Source organism: Phaethon aethereus (genome assembly GCF_964289735.1).
Source record: "Phaethon aethereus genome assembly, chromosome: 2".
Classification (NCBI taxonomy): domain Eukaryota; kingdom Metazoa; phylum Chordata; class Aves; order Phaethontiformes; family Phaethontidae; genus Phaethon; species Phaethon aethereus.
The window spans coordinates 151,124,305-151,149,898 of record NC_138582.1 but is presented as its reverse complement, the minus strand read 5'-3'; the positions used below and the strand labels follow the sequence as shown (position 1 = coordinate 151,149,898).

The window sequence follows — 25,594 nt, the reverse complement described above, 5'->3', positions numbered from 1 at the left end:
TATTGTGAGATTTGTGACAGGACTTCTAGTTTCATGTGCAAATTTGCAAAATAAATTTCAGATTAGACTCGAACCCTTGGAGAAAAAACTTAATATATATTTTCAACACATTAATAGCAATGTAGAAGTTGGCTTTAAAAAAAAGGCGGGGCGGGGAATGACAAGTTGGGTTTTGGAACATGCGGTTCCATAATGAGTTCACACTAAGACGACTGCTGCCTAGCAATTCCCTTTGTCACTGCACACACTACTCTAATTAAAAACTTTTCTTTATTCCTTGAACTTCCAGATTGCTGATGTGAGCAAAGTGGGTACATGGCCTCTTAAAAGCCATAGGTAGTGATCAGAAATGTTTTTCTAACCATTTTGCCTTTCAGGTTGTCAGTGAGCTTCATAGTCTCTAAAATCAACGCTATTACGTTTGAACCTTTATTACACAAAAATTCTACATTCTAAACAAATGCTTTCTATACTGAAAATTGCTGTAACTCAAGGAAACGATTATATCTTAAATTTTTTTGCAAGGTTAATTGAGAACTTAGAACAGAGCCATTGCAATAACTTGTTTGTATAAGGATGCTAATGTCATTGCAACATTTTCTTAAAGGATGCCAGACAATTATATGTAGAATATAAAGAAACAAAAATGAAGGCGAAAGAAGATGCCCTGGCTAAGGCTGAACTTGAAACACTTCAGAGTGAGTTTTTACCACTGTCTTAATAAACAAAGATGTAATGTGATAGATCCTGTGTAGTAGGTATATGTGAACAAACATTTTTATAATCCTCAAAAATATGTGTTTTATATATTTTTCTACTGCTGTTAAATTTAAATAAGCTTTTAACGTTGTGGCTAATTTTGCAGTAGGCTGCTGGTTTGTTCCTACAGAGGTATAAAACAGTTGATAGTTACATAGTAGCAACAAAGCCTACTCTGCTGGAAACATTGCTTTACTAGAGGGAAATCTCAAATGCATAGAACTTGGTGTATACATTTTCAGAAGTGACCTCTTGTGTTTTGACTATTCTTGTATTCTCTTTGTCTGTAAATATTGTTTTAAAATAACATGTTTAATAATTCTTCTGTGCATAATGAGTTGATTTTTGTGATAGAAATTGAACATAATTTGAATTTCCAAAAGCATGGATGCAGACTTTGGAGATGGATTCATGCTATTGTTAAAATAAATGCCTTAAAGTCTTTACATGCTTATGAAAGACCAGAGAAGGGAATTAGCATTTTCCTTAATAAAGTATTCAGAATAATTATAGGTGACTTTCCTTTTCTGCTTTCAGTTATTTGCTTTTGACAATGATTAAGTCTACCTTCTGCTGAAGAGAATTTTAAAAGTTTTTTTGTCTGTGTTTGTGCGTGCTTGCTTTATTGACTGTACTTAAGTGCATGCTTTTAAGTTCCTTTATTCTGACAAATGCATTGAATGCCCTATAATAATTTACTAGCTTTGAGTATGCATAAGCCTTTAGGCACTTAAAGTACAACTGCATTATTTATATTTACAAAATAGCTATATTTTGTAAGATCAGCAGAGAGATCCAGTTTCAGTGATAATTCCTAATTTACCTGTAGCTGAATCTGTTTTGGGAAAGTGGATAACATTCAGCACCTCAGTGTGTGTTGTGGACCCAGGGCCAAATCTAGCAACACAGTGCATTTAATGCTTGTTAGCGAGGCCTGCCATTATGTTTGTGCTATGTAACCACAAAATGGGCCCTTGAAAAGGGTCTTCACTCAGATTACTAAAAACTTCTTAAATTGTCAGGTAGTAATGTATTGCCATTGTTCAAAACATCTGGCATACTTTCTTCATTGAAATCTGTCAACTACTGTTTTAAAAGGACTAGTTTTTGAAAACAGAAGTGAAAGTATGAAGTCATTAAAATGGTAGTGTGCATGTTCCTGTGTTTCACTGAAAGACCACGTGTGGACTTTTCAGTATTTCTTCTCTGCCAGATGTCACAAAAAAGTGAGAGCCACTTTTTTTTGTTACCTCCAGTAGCAGTGCCCACACATGAGAGGTGAGGGTTTGGCACTCTTCCCCTTCCAGGTCACCCCGACCTCTCACAGAAGCACCACCCTGTCCCCTGTCGTGCTGCCGGCTGCGACATGGCACGTGGGACCCCCATGTCTGCCAGCTGACCCAACGTCACTCATGTGAGCAGGGGCCAGTCCTCACCAGTCGCACTGGTTGGCATTCTGCCTGCCCTTGATAGGCTTGCTGGCAGAGAGCAAGAAGAAGGGTTGAGAGTCACCACCTGTAATTAGCAGAGTTTGAAATTTGGCATAGAATTAATTTGGTCAGCCGTAGCAGTGCTATTGCTGGGCAGCAGAACGAGCTGTCAGTTACCCTTTTTTTTGAAAGAAGTAAGAGTCCCAAGAGACGAGCAAAAGATGAATCTATGTTACTGTAGGCAAAAAAAAAAATTACATAATTTTTTTCTGAAGCTTGCATGCAAATCATCTGTTAAATTTGCTTATTTCATTATATTGTTCGGCATTGTCACTTCACAATTAGCGTAGAAAGGTTGTAAATCACCAAATGTGCATTTTGTTTGCCCTCATTCCTCTTAATTTTAGAGACCATCCGTGGAATGGGAGTTCATAATAACAGTTCCATCTACCTAATTGAGTAAATGTATCTCATGCAGATTAGCAATAGCTGTTTTACAGTGCTTGTTTTTCATTACCTAATTGCTAGTTTACCCCCATGTCTATCTGCTTTCCTGCTGAAATTGTGCAGTATTCTGTAGGTGGCTTGAACTAAAACCAGAGAAGGGTACTGGAGGAGGAAAATATAATGGGCAAAGTAGGAAAGAGAGGACAGAATTGAGATGTCATTAAAGTGCTATATTTGGTGAGGAGTGTGAAAAAGTAATTTCTTGGTAAGTCAATGTTATGCACAATTTTGATGTATTTTTCTGGCACTTTTGCAGTGTTTCTTATCACTTCTCAATCCATTCAGAACTGTCACTACTACCTTAGTAAAATATAGCAACTTTACCTTACAAAAATATAGCAACTTACAGTACAGACCTTATGTTTGTAGGAAACTTGGTTTTGTGTAAGAATCGCAGGTAAATGGGTCTTTTATGTATAAAAATAGAAATTATTTGTCTTACATTTTCTGATGCCCTTTTCACATTTAGATACTAGAACACAAAATTTATTTTAAAATGAAAGTGCCTTTATTAATAAACTTTGTTTTAACTTCTCCCTCTCCTGTAGTGTCACACACACACGTGTAGTCCATGCATCAGGGAATGATTCTGTAACAATAGATAGCCTTGTTCTTCATAGTCATGGAATGTAAAATAGAGTAGGTATTAACTGAACCGAGTGGTTGTTAAACTGAGAAGACTTAGGCATACATACATTGTCAGGACAGATGACTGCCAGGTTTTAAACATAAGTTTCAAGGTTTGAGTAGTTATCAAGACAAATTCTAGCAGTTGTATTGGTCGTCTTCTTGCATGGAGTACTTCTTTCAACCACATCCATTTTGGTGAGAAACACATCTAGTTTTCTTTCCTTATATTTAGCCTTGGTAGTTCTCTTACTTCCTTACGTTTTTTCTCTCTGACCTTCAATATGAAGACTTAATTATTTTTTTAAATATGCCTTTTTAAAGAAATAGCACCTGCTAGACATTGCAAGTGAACTCTTCACTGGCATCCCAGTTACCAAACATATTTGTATTGTAAATCCAGAATTCTTGCCCTGATGTACAAGGCATCTGGAACAATCCATGGCAAGAAACTGTTTGTTTCTAGTTGTAAACCATGTTGAATAGTACTTGGGTTTTTTGTGGACTTTTTCCTCACCCCCATCATTCGAGCTTTACCTGAAATACAAAGTTACTAGCCTATGGCTGCATGACTAGCCTTCTTTCTGTATTGGGGCTTTATAATGGTATCTGTAGTGATACCTGTATCTCTCTATAGGGCTTTATAGTAAGACATGTCTTAACTGGGTGCCTGCTGTAGTGAACAGAGTTCAACTCCAGAGCTGTAGTGAAACCTTCAATACATTTGATTAAGTTTGGTTAGGCTTGATGGTTCTCCCTTTCCAGACAGCTTGAAATATAGCATGTTGCTTGTGTAGCTTTTTATATTGCTTCATGAAACTTAGGGATAGAGGACATCGCTAGGTCGTTTAGTATCGTGTTTATTTCAGACCCTAACAGGCAAAAATCAGTGAAAAATACTGATTCTCATGACTTGTTTTGTTTGACTTGTACCATTGATGCACTTTAATTTTTAGCATCTTGATATGCAACATACAATATTGATCAGAAAACCTTGAGTTGCCTTCAATTTTTCATGGTTTGTTCAGACAATTAATTTTACTGTTATACAGTTATATCTTAATTTCAGTATGGATTTCTCTAGCTTTAGCCTTCAGTTGTTCATTATTGGCATTTTCCTGTGCTTAAAAAAAGAAGTTTTATTTACCTGCAGACTTGCTTCATATAAAGCATTTCTTTAGCCCTTAATTTCTGTGGATTTTCTGTACTCTGTTTAGTTTTCCAATGTAGCTGTAAGTATTGGATGCTGGATTTGTATATAGTGTTTTAACATTTTTCATCTTCTAATTATAAAATCACATCTCTTCTATCATTACTGTTCTGTTTACAGAATGACAGATTACCTTAGTCCCCATTGCCCTGGTAGCTTGTTTCAGATAGCTTGTCCACCATAACTGCAAGCTCTTACATCAAAGGTTCCTTGCACATAGTCTCTCATAAGTGCAGATATGGCATAAGGTGCTTTTGGTTTGATTGGTCTCAGACTATGAGCCAGTCCATGTTCGTACTTCTTCCTGTACTTTACTCTTCACTGTAAACCGTGTTGACCACATTTATGTAATCTAGCACTGTAGTGAAAATGACGTTACGTTTACTTACAAATAATTGACAAATATCTTGGATAATCATGTGTATTATTAATCCCTGCCAAAATGCAGTGGTCACATGCCTGCCCAGTAATGATTTGCTGACAGGCAGGTTCAGAGAAAATGAATTCATATAATGCATGCTTTTCTGGTCAGCATGGGTGTGAATGTTCTGATCACTTAATAGTTACCTCTGAAGCCTAATTATGGCAAACTAAGTATCATCCGTTTCATTGATTGTTTCGGCAGGCCAACTGAAAGGATTTTGAACTTGCAAGCTCGTGTGCTTCTTCCAGTTGTTTCAACTAGGCTGTATGATGCTTCTCCCTACAAAACTTCCTTCAGATGTAATGGAAAATATTCCACTAACACACAGCGTTATGAGGCTTATGTGAAAAGAGGCATGCGTGTTTCATTATACATTTGTTGGAAGGCAAATTAGCTCGGAAATATTGGAGGTTTATTTCTAACCCTTTCATATTATGGGGGTGAGGTGTTTTGGGGGAGTAGGAAGTTTTGGGAAGGGTAGATACTAGGAGAAAAAGAGAGACGTCAAACTCCTACACCTTGTGAGAAGTTTTTTGTGGTTGAAGGTATATTCACTACTGAGCATGTTTTAAGTCAGTTTACTCCAAAATAAACTAGCTTCTAGGTCTCGGTACAGCAGATGTATGTATTTGTCTTTAACTCATGATGCATATATATAATCCCGTAGACTTTATTATGAGCACAGAAATGTATTTTTTTTTTAAACATGAGTGTTTGTCCCATATTTGCATTAATATTGAATATAGTTTGCTCCATTTTTTGCTCCACTGTCAAAAGCTTAGTACAATTTTTTCCAGACTTTTGGGTCTATTTTATTCTGACTGTGTTGCTGTACATGCAAGTGAATTTTTCTCTGTCATGTTTTAAACAAATTTTAATACTATAAATGCTTTGGTTGGCTTTCATAGTTACATAGGTAAGTGAAAAATACTGAAAGAAAAGGAGATCTCAATGCAGGATCTCACCGACTTGCCAAAAAGATGTTTGATGTCTACCTCTGTGTGTGGTCCTATTTCTTGCTTATCAATGCATGAGATACCAGTCTGTCCCTTTTCCTTCTGTGATTTTCAAGACATCACTGTCTTTTTTGACCATATTTTCTGTGTATTCTGTGAATTCTTGTTCATGCTTAAAATTAAAGCTTAGAAGCCTTGCAAGAGAGAGGGAGCTCCAGTTTGATGTGTCATACTTTCTCTGCAGAAGTTCAGCACTTGGTTTTGCTTTGTTTTGTTTCTTCCTATATAAAGCGCTCATTTTTTCTGTGAAAAATTCTGCAAATTCTTTACATTTACATGTATTTTAAAATGTGGACCTCTGATACTTATTATGGAAAAAGCACCACTTTTATTACATGGCACTTGATCCAAAATGCTAGCTGATTCCTTGTCTTCTAAAAATGACAGCTGATATATCTCGAAGCAAATAACCATTAGCCAGATACTATTAATTCTGCCTCTGATAAAATTAATGTAGTAACAAGGTGGAAGGGCTAACGAGGAAGGTCAAAATATCTGATTATGTGCAAGTGATTCATCAAACTTCAAAACCTGGATCATGGCACCATAAACTAGTAAAAGTTTGTATAGCCAGTACTGCAATAGTTTTGAAGTGTGTTTGTGTTCAAACACAGGGGACAAATTCTCTCCCTTTTTTTAACTCAAAGTTATTAAATACACAGTTGAATTTAGTCTTCTGGTAAAGAACTTAGTAGTTCTGAAGGTGGAAAATACACATAGAAAGTTAGTGTCCTTGCAGTATGAATTCAGCAAATGATAAAATTTCTTCTGCCACAAAAGGACTAGAAGTCTGTAAAAGTAAATGTAAAATACTGATCATTTTACATTGGAGTGGTAGATATCAAACAATTTCCATAGAGCTTATGATCTTGGATTATCCATTTACTTTCTGCTGTTGCCTTTTTTTAATTCTCTTTAATAAACTAGAAAAGTTACTACACTGTAATTTAGCAATTAAAATACATAATGCTCCCAGAAAATAGTAGTGGGAATAAGCTATTCATTTACCTTATTGAGCTTGAAATCAGGCTGTGGTTTCACCAACACTGTTTTTCTCCACTGCATTTAGTTGTATGAGCACCAGTAACTTTGGTCATAGTTAAGGTCTGCTGGATATGGATGCCTGCATGGGGCATAGTGGTCTGACTGGGTCTCCAGTGGACAATGGCTGACACAAAACTGGGAGGAACCTCTGAAATCTTTTTCTGTATGTTTTTCCTGCACTTCAGGTAGGTTTATACACAACAATATTAGAACAATATTTGAGACTAGAGGAGAGAAATGGACTTTGAAAGTGTGTTCTGTTATAGTGGATGGCAACATAGTCTAAACCCAGCACCATTATAAGAAGACACTGAGTGTTAAGGGAACACTTGTGTTTCAAAACTCTGAATCACAGTGGCAGTTGTTGCTACTGTCAACACCATCAAATACGTCCTTACTTTAGGTTGTGGTGGTGGCAGCAGTGCCAGCTTCCTGGCTCTCTGTCAGGCCTTAGCAGGTGTAGGATTCAACTGTCCGGGCATCACCTACTACCTGGAAAATCTGATTCTTATTCTCTTCAGGGTAAAGCACCAGGTCAGGTTGGAAGTGTCTTTTGGGATGCCAGTTGAATTGCTGATAATAAACAGATAACATGTTAAGAGAGAGGTTTTCTTCTAGCTATCTGCTGTGGACTTGTGTTGTTTGGGTGAAATAGTTTGATGTATTTTGCTTTCTCCATCTTCACCTGAAAGAACAAGAGTCCTTGGCTGCCTTAAGTTGAGGCTTCATAGTGTACATCATTATCTCTGAAGTTCCCCTATCTAAAATCCTTATGATGTTACCATTAAATGACTTCTGTGTGCTTTCATATTCTAAAAAGTGGCTTTCAAAAATCCTGAGGTGAAACTGTTCTCAGTGGTTATTAGGAGCCCCGTGTCAAAGGTGCTGTGACTTCAATTCTATTTATATTTTTTTAATTCAGTATGACAGACTCTGTGGTATGTAAGGGATATGCTGAACTTTTTCATAGAATCATAGAATCTTCGGGTTGGAAGGGACCTTTAAAGGTCATCTGGTCCAACCCCCCTGCAGTAAGCAGGGACATCTTCAACTAGATCAGGTTACTCGGAGCCCCACCCCATCCAACCTGACCTGGAATGTTTCCACAAATGGAGCATCTTTTTGTATATGCACGGGAGACAGTAGAGACAGATTTTTTTAATTCTGGTTGAGTGCTTGTTTAAGGTTGTACAGCCATCTTCTCTAGGTGGGATTTATCATTCCTTTGATAGTCAGCAAACAGGAGAGTGCCTTCTCTATGTTAGGTCTTTCCCTCTCACTTTAACTGCCTAAAGAAAGCCTAGATACTGTCTTCGATACCCCATGTTAAAGTGGGGTGCAGTGCCTTTTAGAAATACTGTTACAGAATTACTTCTAAAACTACAGAAAGAGTCTAGAGGACCTATCTGCAGGCTAGACTCTTCACTTTTAAATGTTAGTTGTAGTCAGGCTTTAACTATTTGCATATTTTGAGAGGGAAAATCAGCAAACAGTAGTTGATGGGGTGCAAGATACAGGAAAATCTAATTGTCTTCAGTCTACCTCCACTGTTAAGCAATTCCAAGTGAACACACACAGTGTGCTTGATTATTTTGCAGGATTGAAATACAGTAGTGGAAACTGTCATTTAAGGTAACTTCCTAGAATATTTTTGCCAGTGTATGTGTTTGCAGTAAATAGCTGGTGAAGCCATTGTTACTTATCCTCACAAATCTTAACTCTGACTCCAGAAGCTATTATGTGCAGCAGCTTTGGAGAAAAATGAGATAATGGTTAATATATGTGATTTGATTATAAAAATTACCTTCTGAAATAGACAAAATTCTTTTTGTCTCAGTATTGTCTTTAATAACATCTGAATAATGAGAGAGATGCTGGTTAACAATTTTAGCCTTTCTTTTAGTTTTGTTTTTTGGGGAGCATATGTAATTTCATTATATTTACTATGCATACCTAGAGAAGGATGCTAAAAAAATTCCAAATACAAATTTTTAGTTAATATTTCATTTATTGAGAGTAACTTGACAATTACGAGCAAAGTCTGGGATTTTTTTCACAAGAACAACAGGTCTCTGAACAACATACATTAAAAAGTTTAAAACATCATTAGTCATTCTGTTAACTTTCAACATCTGTATGAATTTCCTGTTCTTTTTGGAGTTCTGAATGGTGCCATGAAACAGTTCTCTCTCCATTTATTAGTTTCTTAAGTATTCAGATCCTAGGAGTTTGTCAAGTCTGTGGAGCCTTTTCAGTGTGCTGTTCCTGCACATACACTGTTAGGAAAAGGAATTCTGCATCAGAGTCTGTAGGGAACAGTCCTTCTATCCTCTTCAGGAATTTTTTAAAGAAGGTTTTAGTGAAAAACAGACTTTTCTCCTGTGATGCTCAGAAAAGTATTAGGGCATGGCTGTAAAGGCAGATAAGCTGATCTAATCCTAGAATCATAGAATAGATCTTCAACTAGACCAGGTTGCTCAGAGCCCCATCCAACCTGACTTTGAACGTTTCCAGGGATGGGGCATCTACCACCTCTCTGGGCAACCTGTGCCAGTGTTTCACCACCCTCATAGTGAAAAATTTCTTACTTAGACCCTGTCTAAATCTACCTTCTTTTAGTTTAAACCTGTTACCCCTTGTCCTATTGCAACAGGCTCTGTGAAGTTTGTCCTCAAATGGGACAAATGGCCAACTGCTGCTGAGAAGTGGTATTCTCCTTTTCTTTGTCCACCTCTTTTAAATGACTTGCATTTTTCTTTTTGTTTGAGTGTAAAAGAGTAATTTCCTACTAGATTACTGAATTGATTTAGTTTGCTAAGTTATTGGATGACTGTCAAAGCACAAATAGAAGAGAGGAGCATATAACCACACAGAGGAGAGTGGAAGGTGGAGGCAGAGTAGAACTTTCCTTTGTTGGCTGCAGCCAGCTGTTAGATCAGCTCTTTCAGTTTAGTACCATCCTTAGGAGTATCCAGTTATTGTGAATACAGCATATTTTTAGAACAATGAGGAAAAAAACTGAGAGTCCCACTTGGCATACCTGAGGTTTCTGGATGCTTTCTGAGTGTTCAAGCTTCTCTTTCTGATCCTCATCCTCATCTCTTTCCTGAAGTTCTGGCAATTGTCAATCAATCTTAAATTTTTCTTTAGAGATCCATCTTGCATAATGGATATATTTTCAGTTGCTGGGGTTTAGGTTGTTGTTGTCCCTTCTTTGTGTCCCCTCAGTTTGCTGCTCCCATTTACTACCATTTGAAAGACAGAGAGAGCAGAAAGCTGATCAGTTTTGAGAAATGAGGTCCAACATTTAAGTCTTCCTAAATTTGCAAGTGCTAGAACAAGAGCTATTTGTAGTTACAGAAATCTGAGAACAGAGATGCTATCTATTGGCTAAGAAGCTTTTACTCAGCACAGCTGACCATGAAGTAATACAAAATTGTCTAAAACTCACCTTTCTATCTTTGCCAATTTCTTTGAAGCCAGCTGGGCTTTTGAATCTGTTAACAGCTCCCTATGCTTTTGCCTGTACTAATCTCAATTGCCAGGTGGTCTAGCAGTGACAAGAGCTAACTGTGTTTTTGAGGGGCTTCTCATTTGGCCCTTTAAGGCATAGTTCAGATAGAAGAGGGGCTAAGTGGATGCCGTGATATTCACTTTTTGTAAAAATAAAATCATTATGCAGAACTCTGAATTATCTTTTTAAGAAAGAAATTGAAGCCCCTACCTCAGCGGAAATTTTAATATAGCATTAAGAATTGAGGAGCTAAGCCTGCTTCTGAATTATACTTCTCTGCAGTATTAGTAGCATTACTTTTCTTTCTTCTTTTTTATTTTTGCATAGAGGAGAAGAAGCCTAAAGTCAAGAAACCAAAATCAGAATTCCCTGTATACACAGTTCTGGAGTCGAGTGCATATATACCATCATATGATCATGGAGCTTCAATTGAAGAGATTGAGGAACAGATGGATGATTGGTTGGGAGGCAGGAACAGAACACAAAAAAAGAAGGTAAGTTCAAAATCTTTTATGTTTTTACATATTTTAAATGTTGGTTCACTTCCTTGCCCTTAAGAAAATGGAATAATGTGTGTATACCACTACAATATTCATATACTGTTGAAGTCTAGAGAAGTATTATTTGTCAGGCAGAGATGTAATGGAAAAGATTATATCAATGTTCAATGTAATTTGGGTAATGATACTGGAAATGTTGTTATAATAGGATGTCGTTGATTAAAATATATGAAAGCTCTCTATGGTTCCTCATATAAATACTATTCTTGTTCACTAGAAATTAGTAGAACATAATGCTGTCAAGTTACATGAGGCTTGGTTCTTTCTCTTAACTGCACTTAATAACATTTTGCTTGCAAGAATAGATTCTTTTCGATTTAAAAAAAAAAAAAGCAAAGAAAAAAGAAAGAAGAAACCTTTGCTTCTTGATATCCAGGTGTAGTATCTTTTGATTGTGGAATTGCTTATGTACTTTGTGCATTTCATCTGACTTATGGAAAAGTCCTAACATTTTGACTTAGGCCTGTTGTTAAGGTTCTTGCTACTTGGAGATAAGGGCTCTTAGTGGCAGTTACTGTAAGTATCTTCTGGTAAATTTTATTAAAATATACTGGCTTGAAAATGTGTAGTTTTCATCTTAGAACTGAGATTGGTGACAGAAGAAATGTTGTAAATTGGTCTCCTGACTTGAAAATCTGCCTTGCCTGGAAGACTGGGATGAGGAGAATAGTGTGTTTGGAGTGGAGTTAGGACAACACATAGACTCCAGCATCAAAATAGTAAAAAGATGTTCCTGATGTCATTTGTTTGACTCCTCTGTGCTGCAGATTTGCTTACTACTTAGTTGTTTTCAAGCCTCTGAAAAAGACTCCCTCCCATTTTTAGCCAGACCCAAAATTTTTACTGAAATAATTTGAATTTTGCATAACCTGTTTCGTTGTCTACCACTATTGGATTACTAAACTTCGTGACTTCCCAGTTGCCAATTTTCTCTTGCTGTTACTTTTATCTTTCTGTGTTATTTAGTACCTCTGCATTATGTTTACTTTTATATTTCTGTAACAAATGTGTAACAAATAGGCTTAGCTTTTGACTTCTGTGTAAGGGATTGACACTCTGAATCTTTAAACACTGGAGCATATTTTCATGCACTTGGAGAAAGTAAGAACTCAGGTCCTTAATTCTACAGATGAGTTGCCTGGGAGTTAAGAGCATATGTACAGTCATTGCTTTGTTTACCTTAACTCAAAAAGCACCCATGGATTGGATTCCTGTTAGTTGCATCTCTGTGAATCAGCTTTGCTTGCCAGGCTGTGTGAGCAAATGATTAAAGGAGAAAAGATGTGTGTTTGTTTACAGTAGCTTGGGTTGGTTGCATACTTGACTCTCTGGATCCCTAAATTCACCTTTTTGTTTGATGGAAATTGAGTCTTTCTTTGGATTTCTGTGAAAATGAAGGAATTGAATAAGACTGGGCCTATTCCATGTATAATTTTGCACTTCCTACACAGATTATATAGAACTTGTGTCTTCAGAGACACTGCTAAGAGAACAAGTTGTAGGCACATTCTTTCAGAAACAGGAGTCTCAGAAATTAAAACGTGTCAAAGAACTGTTATTAAAAGGTAACTAACTTGTTTTTCTACACATACACCTAGAGGTTCAGTATTGCATCTCACCACTTTGATTCCAGAGTTCTGTTACAAATGGGGTAACATTTTAGGAACAAACGGACAATTTGAAGGTATACTGTCCGGGTAAAATGTTTGACCTGAGCAAATTGTGATGAGGTATGCTTCCTTTCCTTGACAGCTAGTATGTTACAGCAATGCAATGTTGACATTTAATACAGTAGTGCAGAGAAAGAGATTCATAAACTGTACAAAGAAATGGAGAATATATGTTACTGACTGTAGTAGCTTGTAGGAGCCATTTGTATGTCAATATGAGAATTTCTGTCATATGATTTGTAATAAGCTTACATGGAAAAAGGTTGTACCGCAAGTGAATTGTTCTTAACTGTCATTCGACACATTTTCCATTTTAGAAAGATGTATTCCTCCACTACTCATAGAGGTAAAGTGGGACAGCATCCCTCTTCTACCTTTCTTCTGCTTCTTACATGGACATGCAATGAAGTGGTCTGTATCATTCACCTCTCAGTTCTTCTTGTCTTAGGAAAAAGTTACTTTTTCATAAATCATTTTGCCATCAGACTTTTTCTTGGGATTGTCATGCTTCACTCACGAGAAAGCTTGTTAGCTTTTTTTTTTCCTTTTCTTTCATGATAGCTCAGGGATGTGGACTATGTACAGTAAACCAGGCTTGAGAGCGGTTACCCACATGGAAAGATCAAAGCAGCTTGATAAAACAGTATGTTACTCTGTCATCCATCCAGAAATAAGGAGGTGGAGTTGCTGTCCCTGATGTTGGAATTCCAAGTGTAGATGATTAAAGTTCATTTCATATTGTTCATGAACTGCTTTGCACTGTTGACATTTGTACTTTAGGAGGTGCCTCTAATCCATGGACTAGTGTTTTGGAAGTGCTGTACCATGTAGAGTGCCTCGTCTGATAAAAATTTAGATTATGTTCAGTTACTAGGTTGAAGTCAGTCCCTGTGATTTTATTTTTTTTAATACACGATGATATTTGAATACTTATGTTCCTTTCATTTTTGGGTTTTGTTTGGGTGTTTGTTTTTGTTTTTTTTTTTTTTTGTGAAAGCTGGTTTAATGGCTCATGGGCTACAGTCCTATAAGCTGTTTACTAATGTTTCTTCCAGTTTGGAAGAGTACTTTTGCACTCTAAGGTTATGAATTTAGATGCATGAAAGCTGTATAAAAGAAAAATTAAGATTTTTATTGTTCCATCTGCAACAGGCATCTGGATATTTTTCTGACATACTAATCTAGGAAGTAACATTATCAAAGACTAAATAGCTCTGTAAAGTAGATTTGCCAATATGGAGAAGACAATGGCTTTCAGAAGTATCTGACTCACCATTGTTTCATTAAGCTTACATAAGAGCTCTGCATTTTATTTGTAGACCAACAGTGTGGCTTTGGCACTGCAGAAAAATAAAATGACAATTTTCTTTATAAAATAAATATTACAGAATTCCAGTTATTGTCAATAATTAGTATTTGTAAAGAAAAAAGGATATCTGTGTTTCTGTGAAGGGTTTGATGGATTTAAAATTGGTGATTTCGGAGGCCAGTGTTGGGGCCTTCCAAAAAAAAAAATCACTTTTGTTTGGTAGCCTAGAAAGACATAAGGTTTTGCTGATCTTTTCAACATGTCTGATAAGTCAGGAAAGCTAGGAATAAAGTGCAACTTGATGAAAGTTGAGCTGTTTGATATTGTAACTGAATAGAAGAAAAAGACAAATGTTGATGTAAAGAAATAGGTAAAGAGGATTTGGGCAGAGAGGCTGGAATTAAGATTAATCATGATCTGGGGATAGCTTTGGAATAAAACAAATAATTTGCTGCAGTGTTTATTGAAAGTAAAGGCTAATGAAAGTTGGAAATGAGAATTGCTATCTCTAATGGGAAGGTAAAGTTTTAATCTCAAATTCAGTAAACTTTGTAGGCTAGTCCTCACCCCAGAATTAATTTAAAATATCTTTACTGGAGCACAGACATTGTCCTTTTTAAGAAGGAAAAAAATACATGCCACACTCACCTTACTAAGTGACCTGTCAGTTCAAAATGAAATAGCAGCAGTGTAAAAGTGCAGAGAAAATAATATGAAATGCAATTTGGAGTACCACTGTGATTTTGGATTGGTCTACTAATTTTTACTGATAGTTGCTTAGAAACATTTGGGGTTTTTTTCTGTCTGGTGTCTGAATGTGATATGGAAGCTATTAATGTACTGTTGATTACTGTTTCCATAGGGTTTAAGTATTGAAGTAGATAAGGAACAGCCTATAGAGCAGAAAACAGCTTTCCTTCTTAGGCAAGGTAAAATGATCTACCAAGGGAGGTAGAAAGAGGAGTGTTTTCTGATTTGTTGTAAGGTTACATAGCTGGCTGAAAACGTGTTTATAGTGTAGTAAAGTTACTCTTCTGTCTTATTTGGTAACACACTAAGTTTCTGTCCATAAGCGGCTTGTGTTGCTTAGAACTGAATATTAAAAGAAAGTGAGCTATGGGGAGATACTCAGGTAATAGTCAACATTACAGAACTGAGAGGTAACTTTTCTGCATTTCTTTGCAGCAGTGATCCATCCACCTTTAGGACTTTTTGTATGGGTTTGATTGTTTCACTTTTCAGAAAGAAAGAAAAAACAGGAAGACTAGATCAGCAATAAAAAGAAATTTAGAAAGTCATATTTATGAGGAAAGGTTAAAAAGGTGGAGTTTTAGACCAGAAGAGGGAAACTTGGGGAATAACTGAATGCATTGTTTTTCCAGTCCATTCCAGGCTGTTTTAGGGAAAATGATGATCATTTATCATTACTTATTACTTTTCATAAATTTGGTCAGAAAGAAATATTGAATTTAATTTGCAGCCAGGATGTTTAAATTCAGATTTGGGAATACACGTAGGGGGAGACACACAACTAGACCATGTTACCGAGACCGTTTATGAAACCTTTCTTTGACCATCTACCCTGTTCTTAAACTCCCATCTGTTGAAAATAGTATGAGCAGACTCAATTGTATTTGAGAGCATGGAAATGAGACTCTTGAGGGGTTTTTTTTCTACACAGAAAATAATATACTTACCTAGCACTAAATTGCATATTAATGTAGCACTGTGTACACTATTCATGCAAATTGCATATGACTACGAAGATGGGAAGAATTACTAAAAGCTCATTCTCATACTGATGACAAAGCTCTTGAAAGCAAGTACTGAAAAAGTTTATTTCTAAAATTATTTTTGTTTTGTCACTGAATGTTTTGTACTCCCAGATTAGATCTTCTTTCAAGTTGTTAGGAGATAAGTAGCTTAATTTACTTAGCTTGAGCTTCTGATTTTCTTTTTTTTCATTACCTGTCACCAAAAGTTGACTGGAAAAAGTGTTCTGTGTATGCTTGTTAGGAATTAAGGGAAATTTAGAGGTAATGTTACCATGGGCTTCCTTCTAGGTTGCATTATTTTGTGGCCTGCATTTGTTGTTAAGCCACTATTGTATCACTGTGTAGCCATTTAACCCTTTACTTTCCTGTTGGGCAACGTATCGTGGAGCTGGAAGAAAAAAAAGAGCAACTTACTAGATGACATGTCTTGTTACATCTGATCTTGTTCTGTCCTATTTCTGCAAATATTTATGCAAGAATATATGTATTTACCATTTCTGGAATCATTCTATTGATGAATCATTGCGAAGTAATTTCTCTACCAGTGGGATTTCTCTCATATTCTCTGTTCTGATTTGCTTTTACATGATTTGTAACACACATTGTTTTCATGAGAGTTTATTGTTCATGCAAATAATGCTGTTGCATGAAAATCTTGGCCCTTGAGAAATCAATGGGAAATTTATCGTTGTCTTCAGTGAGACCAGGATTATAATTCCTTTTGGTTTACAGATTGCTCATCATCTTCCACTGGAATCTCCCCTTCGTTACATATCATTATTTGATTCATTCGCCTCTGAAGATAGAGTTCCAAGTTCTACCTCAATGAGGGGTGAATACTTTTGACCTTTTGATATTTGCTTGCTCTGTAAAGCGGAGATAAAGGTGGAGAAAGACAGTGCCTGATCCCTTCCAGCTGGACCAGATGTATGGGTAGAAAATCATGTTTCTCATTATTTTTGTTTTTCATGTTATCCTGCGGCACTTCTTGGCATTTGGGTGTTTTTGATATTGCAGGAGCACCTGGCTTGATTTTACTAAAGCAGGAGTAGTAAAAACTATTTTTGTGCACAGAGCTTGGGAAGTTTAGATAATGTGGATCTCCTGCATTTGCTACACTTCACTTTTTATCCTTAAATTAGGATTATTAAAAATACCATGAAACAAAAGTATACATAAACATGGGGGGATTTTGTACACAAATTATTGGTAGATACTGGAAACATAGTAGTTACTATTTTTTCCAGTTGTTGAACTGTGGTCATCTTGTACTGCGCTCTTTTCTGGTTAAAATGCAGTTTGTGTTTTTATTTTTCTCAGCCTGGGCCATCAAAGCGCTGCATTTCATAGATAGGATATTGATAACTGACTGAGCTCTTTAACCATGAAGGTTTTATTTGAAAGCTGGCTGTGGAACAACGATATAAAATAACTTTCAATGTTCAAAGGAGGTCTCTGCTTTATAAAATTAAAAGGCAAAACGCTATACAAATGCTAAATTATTATTTTGTTAGTTTAAAAAGCTTAGTTTTGACAATTAAATCTTAGTCATCTTATAATCTTGCACATTTCATAATTGCCAGCTAGCCTACCACCTGCTCTCTTCTGCCTTGAATCTTCCCACATCTGTGCTGCTTTGAAATCTGAGTATGCTTTTTCTTTAGTAGCAAATAACATGGTGCTTGTTCTAATCAGACATCATATGATGGATTACCTGAATACAGTTTCCAGGCTTTTAAAAAAATGTTAATACCTTAAGCAAGCGGTTTGTATCTCTGCAGGATTAAGGTGCTGTGTAAACCAGATGTTTTAATAAATTGATCTTTGAAGGGAAGGGTTATTCTATTTTGGTGTGCTACCTGAGGTCATCTAGTTTTGAAATAACTTTCTTTTTCTAAGCAGTGAAAAAAATATGGTAGCTGAAAAGTGTGTTTATATTCTAAATCTCTCTTATTCCTGGGACAGGTAGAAGTAAGCAAGTAGCAGTCCGAGGTTCCTCAGTGGTGTCCTGCTAGTGTGCTTCAACCCTGACCCAGAGGGATTGCTGTAGGTCGAGAAAGTAAATTACTCCATGTGCCCATTGAATTTAAGGCTCTATATTCAGACTGCCAGCAACCATACCTGTTAGTGTCAGTTATGAAGCTATTCACTAGGAGCTCGTCTAAGCTCGTAATGCATTTTAACCTGAGCTGCAAACTCTCATCAAATGGTGATGACTTTGAGTCACTATTGATCTGGGCCGTATTGAATTTAGTAACCCTGAGGTGAAAATCTCAGTATTCTATTACCAAACTCTGAAGCAATGTAGTGTCACTGAGAAGATACTTCATTTAAAAAAAAAAAAAAAAAAACCACACCCCAAAAAATATGCATTAGAGCGGTACTGAAAGTGTTAAGTCAGAAGACGCCAGACTTTCCTGTGGTTTATTATGCCTTGTGACACTGCAAATGTTGCAGACTCAGCCTGAGTAGAATATTGGGTTTTGCATTTTAAAAGAACTCTACAGTTTGTATTTCCTATAGGTAACTCCTACAGTTACCATATTTACGTTATGACTTTTGTCCTATACAGATACTTTTTAAAATAGCTGTTTAAGTCTACCTATATAATATACTGAGGCTTCTGCCTGAGGTCAGTGAACAGGTACAGAACAATGTATACATGTTTCTTCTGTGCACCAGAATGGTAGTGATAAAATACTCATCTAACAGTTGGGATAGCGTGGAGAAGGCACCCTTTTGTTACATGCTGTGTTTGTGAAGTAAGGACAGGACTTGATGTACCAAATCAGCAGATGGGCACCTTGGTTATTCTAAAATGTTTGTGTAATTTTTTTGTCCCATACATATTACTGATTCTCTTCTTCGCTATCCACCAAGTCAGTCAGCCTAATGAACAAAAGAAAACTAGAAAAACTTTGAATTTTTCAAGTATCATATTTAAGAGCCAATGTTATTGTTGGTTTTATGGCTAATCTTTTTGTTTCTTTATTTTACTGTTGAACCAGAGCGGTCTGTTTCTAGCAAATTAGTGTATTTAGCATATTTCTAGAAAATCAGTGTATATTTTATTTTGTCTAGAAACAATAGATTTATGTACTCTTTGGATCATCTTTCTTTAAATGCAGACAATAACCTTCTTTTCAGGCTTCTGTCTTTAAATATTTAAGCTTCTATGGACTTGTCGTGGTTTAGCCCCAGCCGGCAACTAAGCACCACACAGCCGCTCGCTCACTCTCCCTCCCACAGTGGGACGGGGGAGAGAATTAGGAAAAACCTCGTGGGTTGAGATAAACACGGTTTAATAGGACAGAAAGAAAGAAGGGAACAACGATGATAATACCAACAAAGGAATGTACAAGAACAAGTGAGGCCCAATACAGAAATTGCTCACCACCCCGTGATCGACAGCCCGTCCCCGAGCAGCGATTTCCGCCCCCCGGCCAACTCCAGTTTATGTACTGGGCATGACGTCGGATGGTAGGGAATATCTCTTTGGCCAGTCTGGGTCAGCTGTCCCGGCTGTGTCCCCTCCCAGCTCCCCGTGCACCCCCAGCCTGCTTGCTGGCAGGCCAGCACAAGAAGCTGGACTGTCCTTGACGGCTCAGCAACAACCCAAAACATCAGCACATTATCAACAGTTCCTCATCCCAAATCCAAAACACAGTCTCACACTAGCTTCTGTGAAGAAAACCAGCTCTATCCTGGCTGAAACCAGGACAGGACTTTACTTTGGATTTGAATATCTTTAAGGAGAGAATAAATGTGATTTTTTTTTTAATTTTAATTACTTTTAATTATTGAGTTTTCCTTGCAGAGGATGATCCACATCTTTAAATCTAGAATAAGATCTCTCTGCTTTTGAGCTGATATTTTGAGAATATCATATGATTAGGGTCAGAAATGTAATTTCATCTGCAGTATTAAATAGGCAGTGCTTTTAACCCTCAGCTTTTCTTAAGGAGGAATAAAGTTTTAGGATGATGATTGATTCTTCAACTAACATCTCAAGTTGGTGTTTTCAGGGTTACTGCAGATACACATCAAAGAACAAATTGTATTTGTAATTGCAAAGTGAAGAAAATAAATTCTCCTACCGTTGTATTTGGAGAAAATAGTTGTTATGACTGGGACAAATGCCAGAAGTAGTAAGCATTGAACCAAGACTTATGGAGTTTTGCCTAAAATAGGTCAGGAATATATGAAGACTGTGAATAAACACTAACTGAACAAGTGCTATGTAAGAATGTGGAATTTATATTTCCTTTTCTGCCTTTCTCTCTTCGACTTATTAGTTAGGTTGGATAGGTTAACAAAGCATAGGAAACTTTATTTCTTTATTTATTCTTGTATTTATAGAAAGTAATGGTGTGTTTATAGAATATGTAATTCAGTAATATTGTGCTTTCAAATGTGCCGTGCTCAGGCTGGCTAGAACTAGTTTGGGTGGAGAGGTTTTGTAATCTATGCAAGCAGGAAAGTCATGCTATGAGCCTTTAAGGAGAATATTAAAAAGCATCTAAATGACATAGAGAAACTATTTGATATGACAGCCAGGGAAGAAGTTTTTTTGGAAACAGAATGTTTTACAGCACAACCAAATTTCAGTCTACATTGCAAAGGAAGCAAACAGCCAAAATACATAATTTCCCTAAGGACATTTCCTAAAGATAGTAACAATATGTTATATAAACACACACTAGTTAAAAAAAAAAAAATCACCATGCATATGTAATGAATTAAGGCTGTACAGTTGACATTTACCTGATATTTCCTGATCTTGTTTGAGTTTTTAAACTTTCTGTCTAATTAAATATAGTAATATAGGTTCCTGTCTTGTACAGACAAGAAGAATAATATGCTGATTTCAACACCATGCTCTAGTGCTGTGGTGTCAAGTTTTAGCTTTCAGTAGTTTTTCAACTAAATCTTGTATTCCAGAAGAAGTGATTGATGTGACTTGCTGCCATAATTCAGTCTGACTGTTTTTGCATATATGTTTTCCATATGTAGCCCTCAGATTTTTGAGCCTGTCAGTTGAAAACTACCCAAGTACTCAAGTTAATTGTGGAAAGTGTTAATCTGTGTGGACAAACACACAAGGTTTTTAATATGCAACTTGGTTTCTGCACCAGGTAGCACTATAACTTATGCTTAGACACCTGTCTGGGTCCAGACTAGGGCTATATAGCTTCCGTTATATTAACTTCTATAACTCAGGTTGGACTTGTTACTTCACCTCAGGTCTCGAGTCCTGTTTCATTTCTGAGATTGACATGATAGTTGTCTATCACAGGAAGACATGGTAGTTGACATAAGAGAAACCTCGTACCTGTGAGGAGAAACAGGAATTCAATCTCTCCCAGTCAACAGATCTGACTCTCTTCATTGTGAGTGTTTCTTCTGTCCTGAAGCTGATATCTATTTTACATAAATTTGCCAGAAGCTGTGCAGTGCCTTTGTAAATAGTAGTCTTCATTGCATTGGTTTTATCTTAGCCTGGGAGGGATGTAGAGATCATCCGATGGGGCTGCTCCAATTTAGCCCAGTTGGGTTCAGAGTTTGGTGGAAATCCTGATCTTCCTTGGCAGTGCTCCCTCCCTGTCACCTCCCAAAACAAAAGTCAGTCCTGTCTCAACTACGAAAGGAAGAGTAGAGAAGCAGAAAGAAGAGACACTAGTTGCACATATAAGGGGTAGAAGCTGGAAGATGTGAGGGCTGGTTAATCACTGGGACCTTGCCCCACTTGCTTCTGCCCATCCAACAGAAGGGAGAGAGAGCAATCCAGCATTGACACAGTGTATCCTCAGAATTTTGCCAGTAAACGAGAGACAGGGATGATATATCCCTCAAATGAAATTTTCACAGGATCTACAACTTAGGAATCAGAAAGAATTTGCAGTTTATGGCACCAATTTCTATAGTGCAATTCTTTTTGGCTTTTCAACATAAATTTGAAAAATGTGGACTGTTACAAAATAGTCACTTCATTTTCTTGGTATGACTTTAGCTATCTTTGAAGCTAACTTTATTCTCCAATTTAAATACATCTAGTTTTAATTTATAAATGTGAATAAATATTTGTTTCTATATCTTGTTTTCCAGATGAGCCAATTAAAATCTGGTTAGATTCAGCATCTTACCTTCTTTCACAATGCAGATGCTGCTGCTTTCCTTTTCTTTTCGTAGAATCATAGAAATCTGTGGGTTGGAAGGGACCTTTAAAGGTCATCTAGTCCAACCCCCCTGCAATGAGCAGGGACATCTTCAACTAGACTTCAACAGGTTGCTAAGAGCCTCATCCAACCTGACTTTGAACGTTTCCAGGGATGGGGCATCTGCCACCTCTTCTGAGCAACCTGTGCCAGTGTTTCACCACCCTCATTATCAAAAATTTCTTACTTAGACCTAGTCTAAATCTACCCTCTTCTAGTTTAAAACCATGACCCCTTGTGCTGTTGCAACAGGGCTTGCTAAAATGTTCGTCTTACGTTTCTTATAAGCCCCCTTGAAGTATGGGAAAGCTGCAGTAAGGTCTCCCTGGAACCTTCTCTTCTCCAGGCTGAACAACCCCAACTCTCTCATCCTGACCTCATAGGAGAGGTGTTCCGTCCCTCTGATCGTTTTTGTGGCCCTCTCTGGACCCTCTGCAACAGGTCTTTCTTTCTGAGGCCATGACTATAGTGGGGTTTGGTCAAATTTATTTGTAGAAATTGCTCAGAAATTATAATCTAGAGTAAACTCCAGCAACTAAAAATAAACTGAACAATGAGAGTTGTTTAGCTTTTGTTTTCCTAGTAAAGATAAATATGTAAGCCTGACTTGCCAAGGAATGATTTAATACTACTGACATAAGTATTTTGCCACGTAGGAATTATCAGAGAATCTGAATCTAGTTATTAGCCATTTTCTCTATAGTTTTTGACAGACGGGATGCAGTCTTGAAAAGTTCACCTTTACTTTTCAAACCCTCAGTTCAGCACCCTTGAGCATGCAATTGCGTTCCATCTAAATGAATAGGAGTTGTGCCCATATTTAAAGTTAAGTACACCTTAATATTGTGTTGCAAATTATTTAGCCTGAACCATTCTTTATAGAATGCTACTGGATAATATAGTACTTACCCAAACCTGCAAAAGAGGAGAGCAGTCTTAATGATGGCACAATATGAGAAATGGTACATTGCAGTTGAGGTTTGTTTGTCATATTGGTGATGGCACTTCCCCTAATTTCCAAAGGCAGAATTTCTTAAACATGGTGACTATCCCTGAGATGTAAACTCTGAAGGGATGAAGGTTCTTGCATCGTTTGCAGTTGCATACTGTTCTGTGAAAGGAAATTCAGTGTTTTACTGCGGCCCTTAGACTTTCACAAAGTAAGCATGCATTTACTTACAAAAGTAGCAGATACGATGCGTTGCATAGCATCAGATTTTTTTACATAGACCTCTTTAGGGAACATCAGCATTCTGATCATCCGAAGTTCTCCTACTGGTGTTCTCTTTTTAATCATGAGATAAACTGTGTGCCTGGATTCATTATTTTGTTAAAACACACACATGAACACAGAAAATGTACTTCACTCTTTGCTGTTTACAAGGTGATACTTGTAATTCATATTGGAAATCTGGATTGGAACAGCTCTGTAAAGAAAATAATGTCGACAGAGAATCTAGGTAGTAAGTTAGTAACTTCTAGTGTGTGTGTCGTTTTTTTAACTATACTGGTCTTGACTGGATATATACCAGTATCAGCAGTATTTTGCTGCCTTATTCTTTTTATTTATTGTGCTTGTTTGGAAGACTTGCCCAGCAATGAGAAAGTGACCACAGGAAGAATGAGACTGACATTAATGGTACATTTTCAAATGGCCACAAATTATGGGAAGGAAAAGCTGGGCATATGAGAAAAGCAAAGGCTAACTTTCATTTTTTTAATTAGCCCAGACTTTGTGGGATTCAATGTCTATATGTTAAGCAGTTGAAGTAGTGTTGCCCTTATTTTCAATCACATGTATACTATTTCATGATAATTAACAATTTTGAAATTTGGGGTTCTTTTGCAAGTGCAGTTGCTTGAGGTTGCCAGATCTGTGTTTTATGAATTCATGAAAACTTTGCGGCTCTCCCCCTCCTCCCCGTTTTTATGTGACAACTTACACTGTTGGTTGGGCCATGGCTTATATGGGCCACATTCATGACATTTTCCAGGTAGCCGATTTAGGGTCCTACATGCATAATGTTTCTGATTCCTGCAGGCATATTCTAGTGGGACAGCAGATTTTTTTCTTTACTCTTCGTTTTTTCCCCTTTATAGCCAAAATTCACAGCTGCCTTGAGCCATGTCAAAAGATCTGTTAGGATGTAGGCTAAATACCATTCTCTGTTTTTGTTCTTTACCAAAGAGAACTTGTATATTGAAATAAAATCTTTTAAGTTTTGGTATTCTGCTTAGCAGAATTTTATCATCTTTGGACATCTTGTCCATTTGGAGAAGGGTGCTGGATTTTTCCTTTGGGTTTTAACGTACTGATAGACCTAACTTGATGAGCCGTAATTAGTATAGAAGAAATATTCAAGTACCAGTGGTGGAGATAATTGCTCTGTAATTGTGCAGTATGTTTGTGCATTTTTGGGATACAGAATAACTCCTACATTCAAGTTAAAAATTAAGAGATCAGTATATCCAGGCTTTTTTAGAGAAGAACTGATTACTGGCAGAGCAAGATAGCATTGCCAGTGAAAGAATTTAGTTGCATTTGATGTGGAAGGAAGAATGTTGTTTAGAAATTAACTGTGGTGTTGAAATACTGCTGATGGATACAGTTGAAACTGTATTATGAAGGCAGGCAAGGGACAACAACAGACACTCCCCCCGCCCCGATTTTAGATAAGCTATTTAAGGTGAATGAAGGTAGGAGAAACAAGTTGCCAGCAACAGACCAAGATTAAAAAAGACAACCCAAAAGTTATTGAGATAAGATCTCTATTTTATGATAAAGTGTGCCAGGAAGCAAGACAGACAAGCTAGGCAAAGGACAGAAGAGACAAAAGAGGACAGCACTGCAGAGCAGTCACTCAGCAGGATTAGCCGTGTGGTAATATCTTGCTCACACAGTCTGTGAGACTGAGGATGGTTTAGTGAATTGAATGTTTTTTAATACTATATGTTACTGTTTTCAAAATACCCATAACATGCCATGTTATACTGAAGTGGATTAAAGAAGAGTATGCAGCCCAATATATACCAGCCCAGTGCTGTTAAATATTTGACACTTGCTTAGTCTGCGTAGTATTTCATGAGACAGATAATAACCTTGCAAGAAAAAACACTCCTTACTAATAAAGGCTAATCATATGCTTTAATGTATCTGCATGCCTTTGGGCTCATCTTCTCTAGTGAGTTTAACAGCATGGCCAAAGATTTTTAATGTATCAAGTAATTAATGAAAAACAGTTGCCACCTGCAGTCTTCTGACGACTTACTACTCTATGTACTTATTCATTGAAGTTTACGAAAGTTACAGAATTCGTTTTGTGAAAAAAATCCATTGACCCATGTAGTCTAGAAGATTTGCAATTTCATGTTCTCTATCAAATGGAAATACTTTTCAAATGGCATTTAAAAATCCAAATAGAGTAATGTTTTGAGAGAAAATTAAAGAAAAAGCATTTACTCCCTTTCTTTGGGAATTTGTCTCCACATTAATGTATCACAAGCCAAACCTAATTACCTATTCAATGTATAGTT

At 36.8% G+C, this 25,594-nt stretch overlaps 1 protein-coding gene across 1 annotated transcript in view; it reads left to right on the top strand.

Annotated features, from left to right (window-relative positions):
- DNAJC1 (DnaJ heat shock protein family (Hsp40) member C1) overlaps positions 1-25,594 on the top strand; it is a gene marked incomplete at its 5' end in the record, with an annotated part of 114,222 nt that overhangs the window by 60,095 nt on the left and 28,533 nt on the right. The window contains 2 exons of the mRNA XM_082014617.1: positions 608-698; positions 10,859-11,025. Coding sequence (XP_081870743.1) covers positions 608-698; positions 10,859-11,025 — 258 coding nt within the window. The remainder of the gene's footprint in view (positions 1-607; positions 699-10,858; positions 11,026-25,594) is intronic.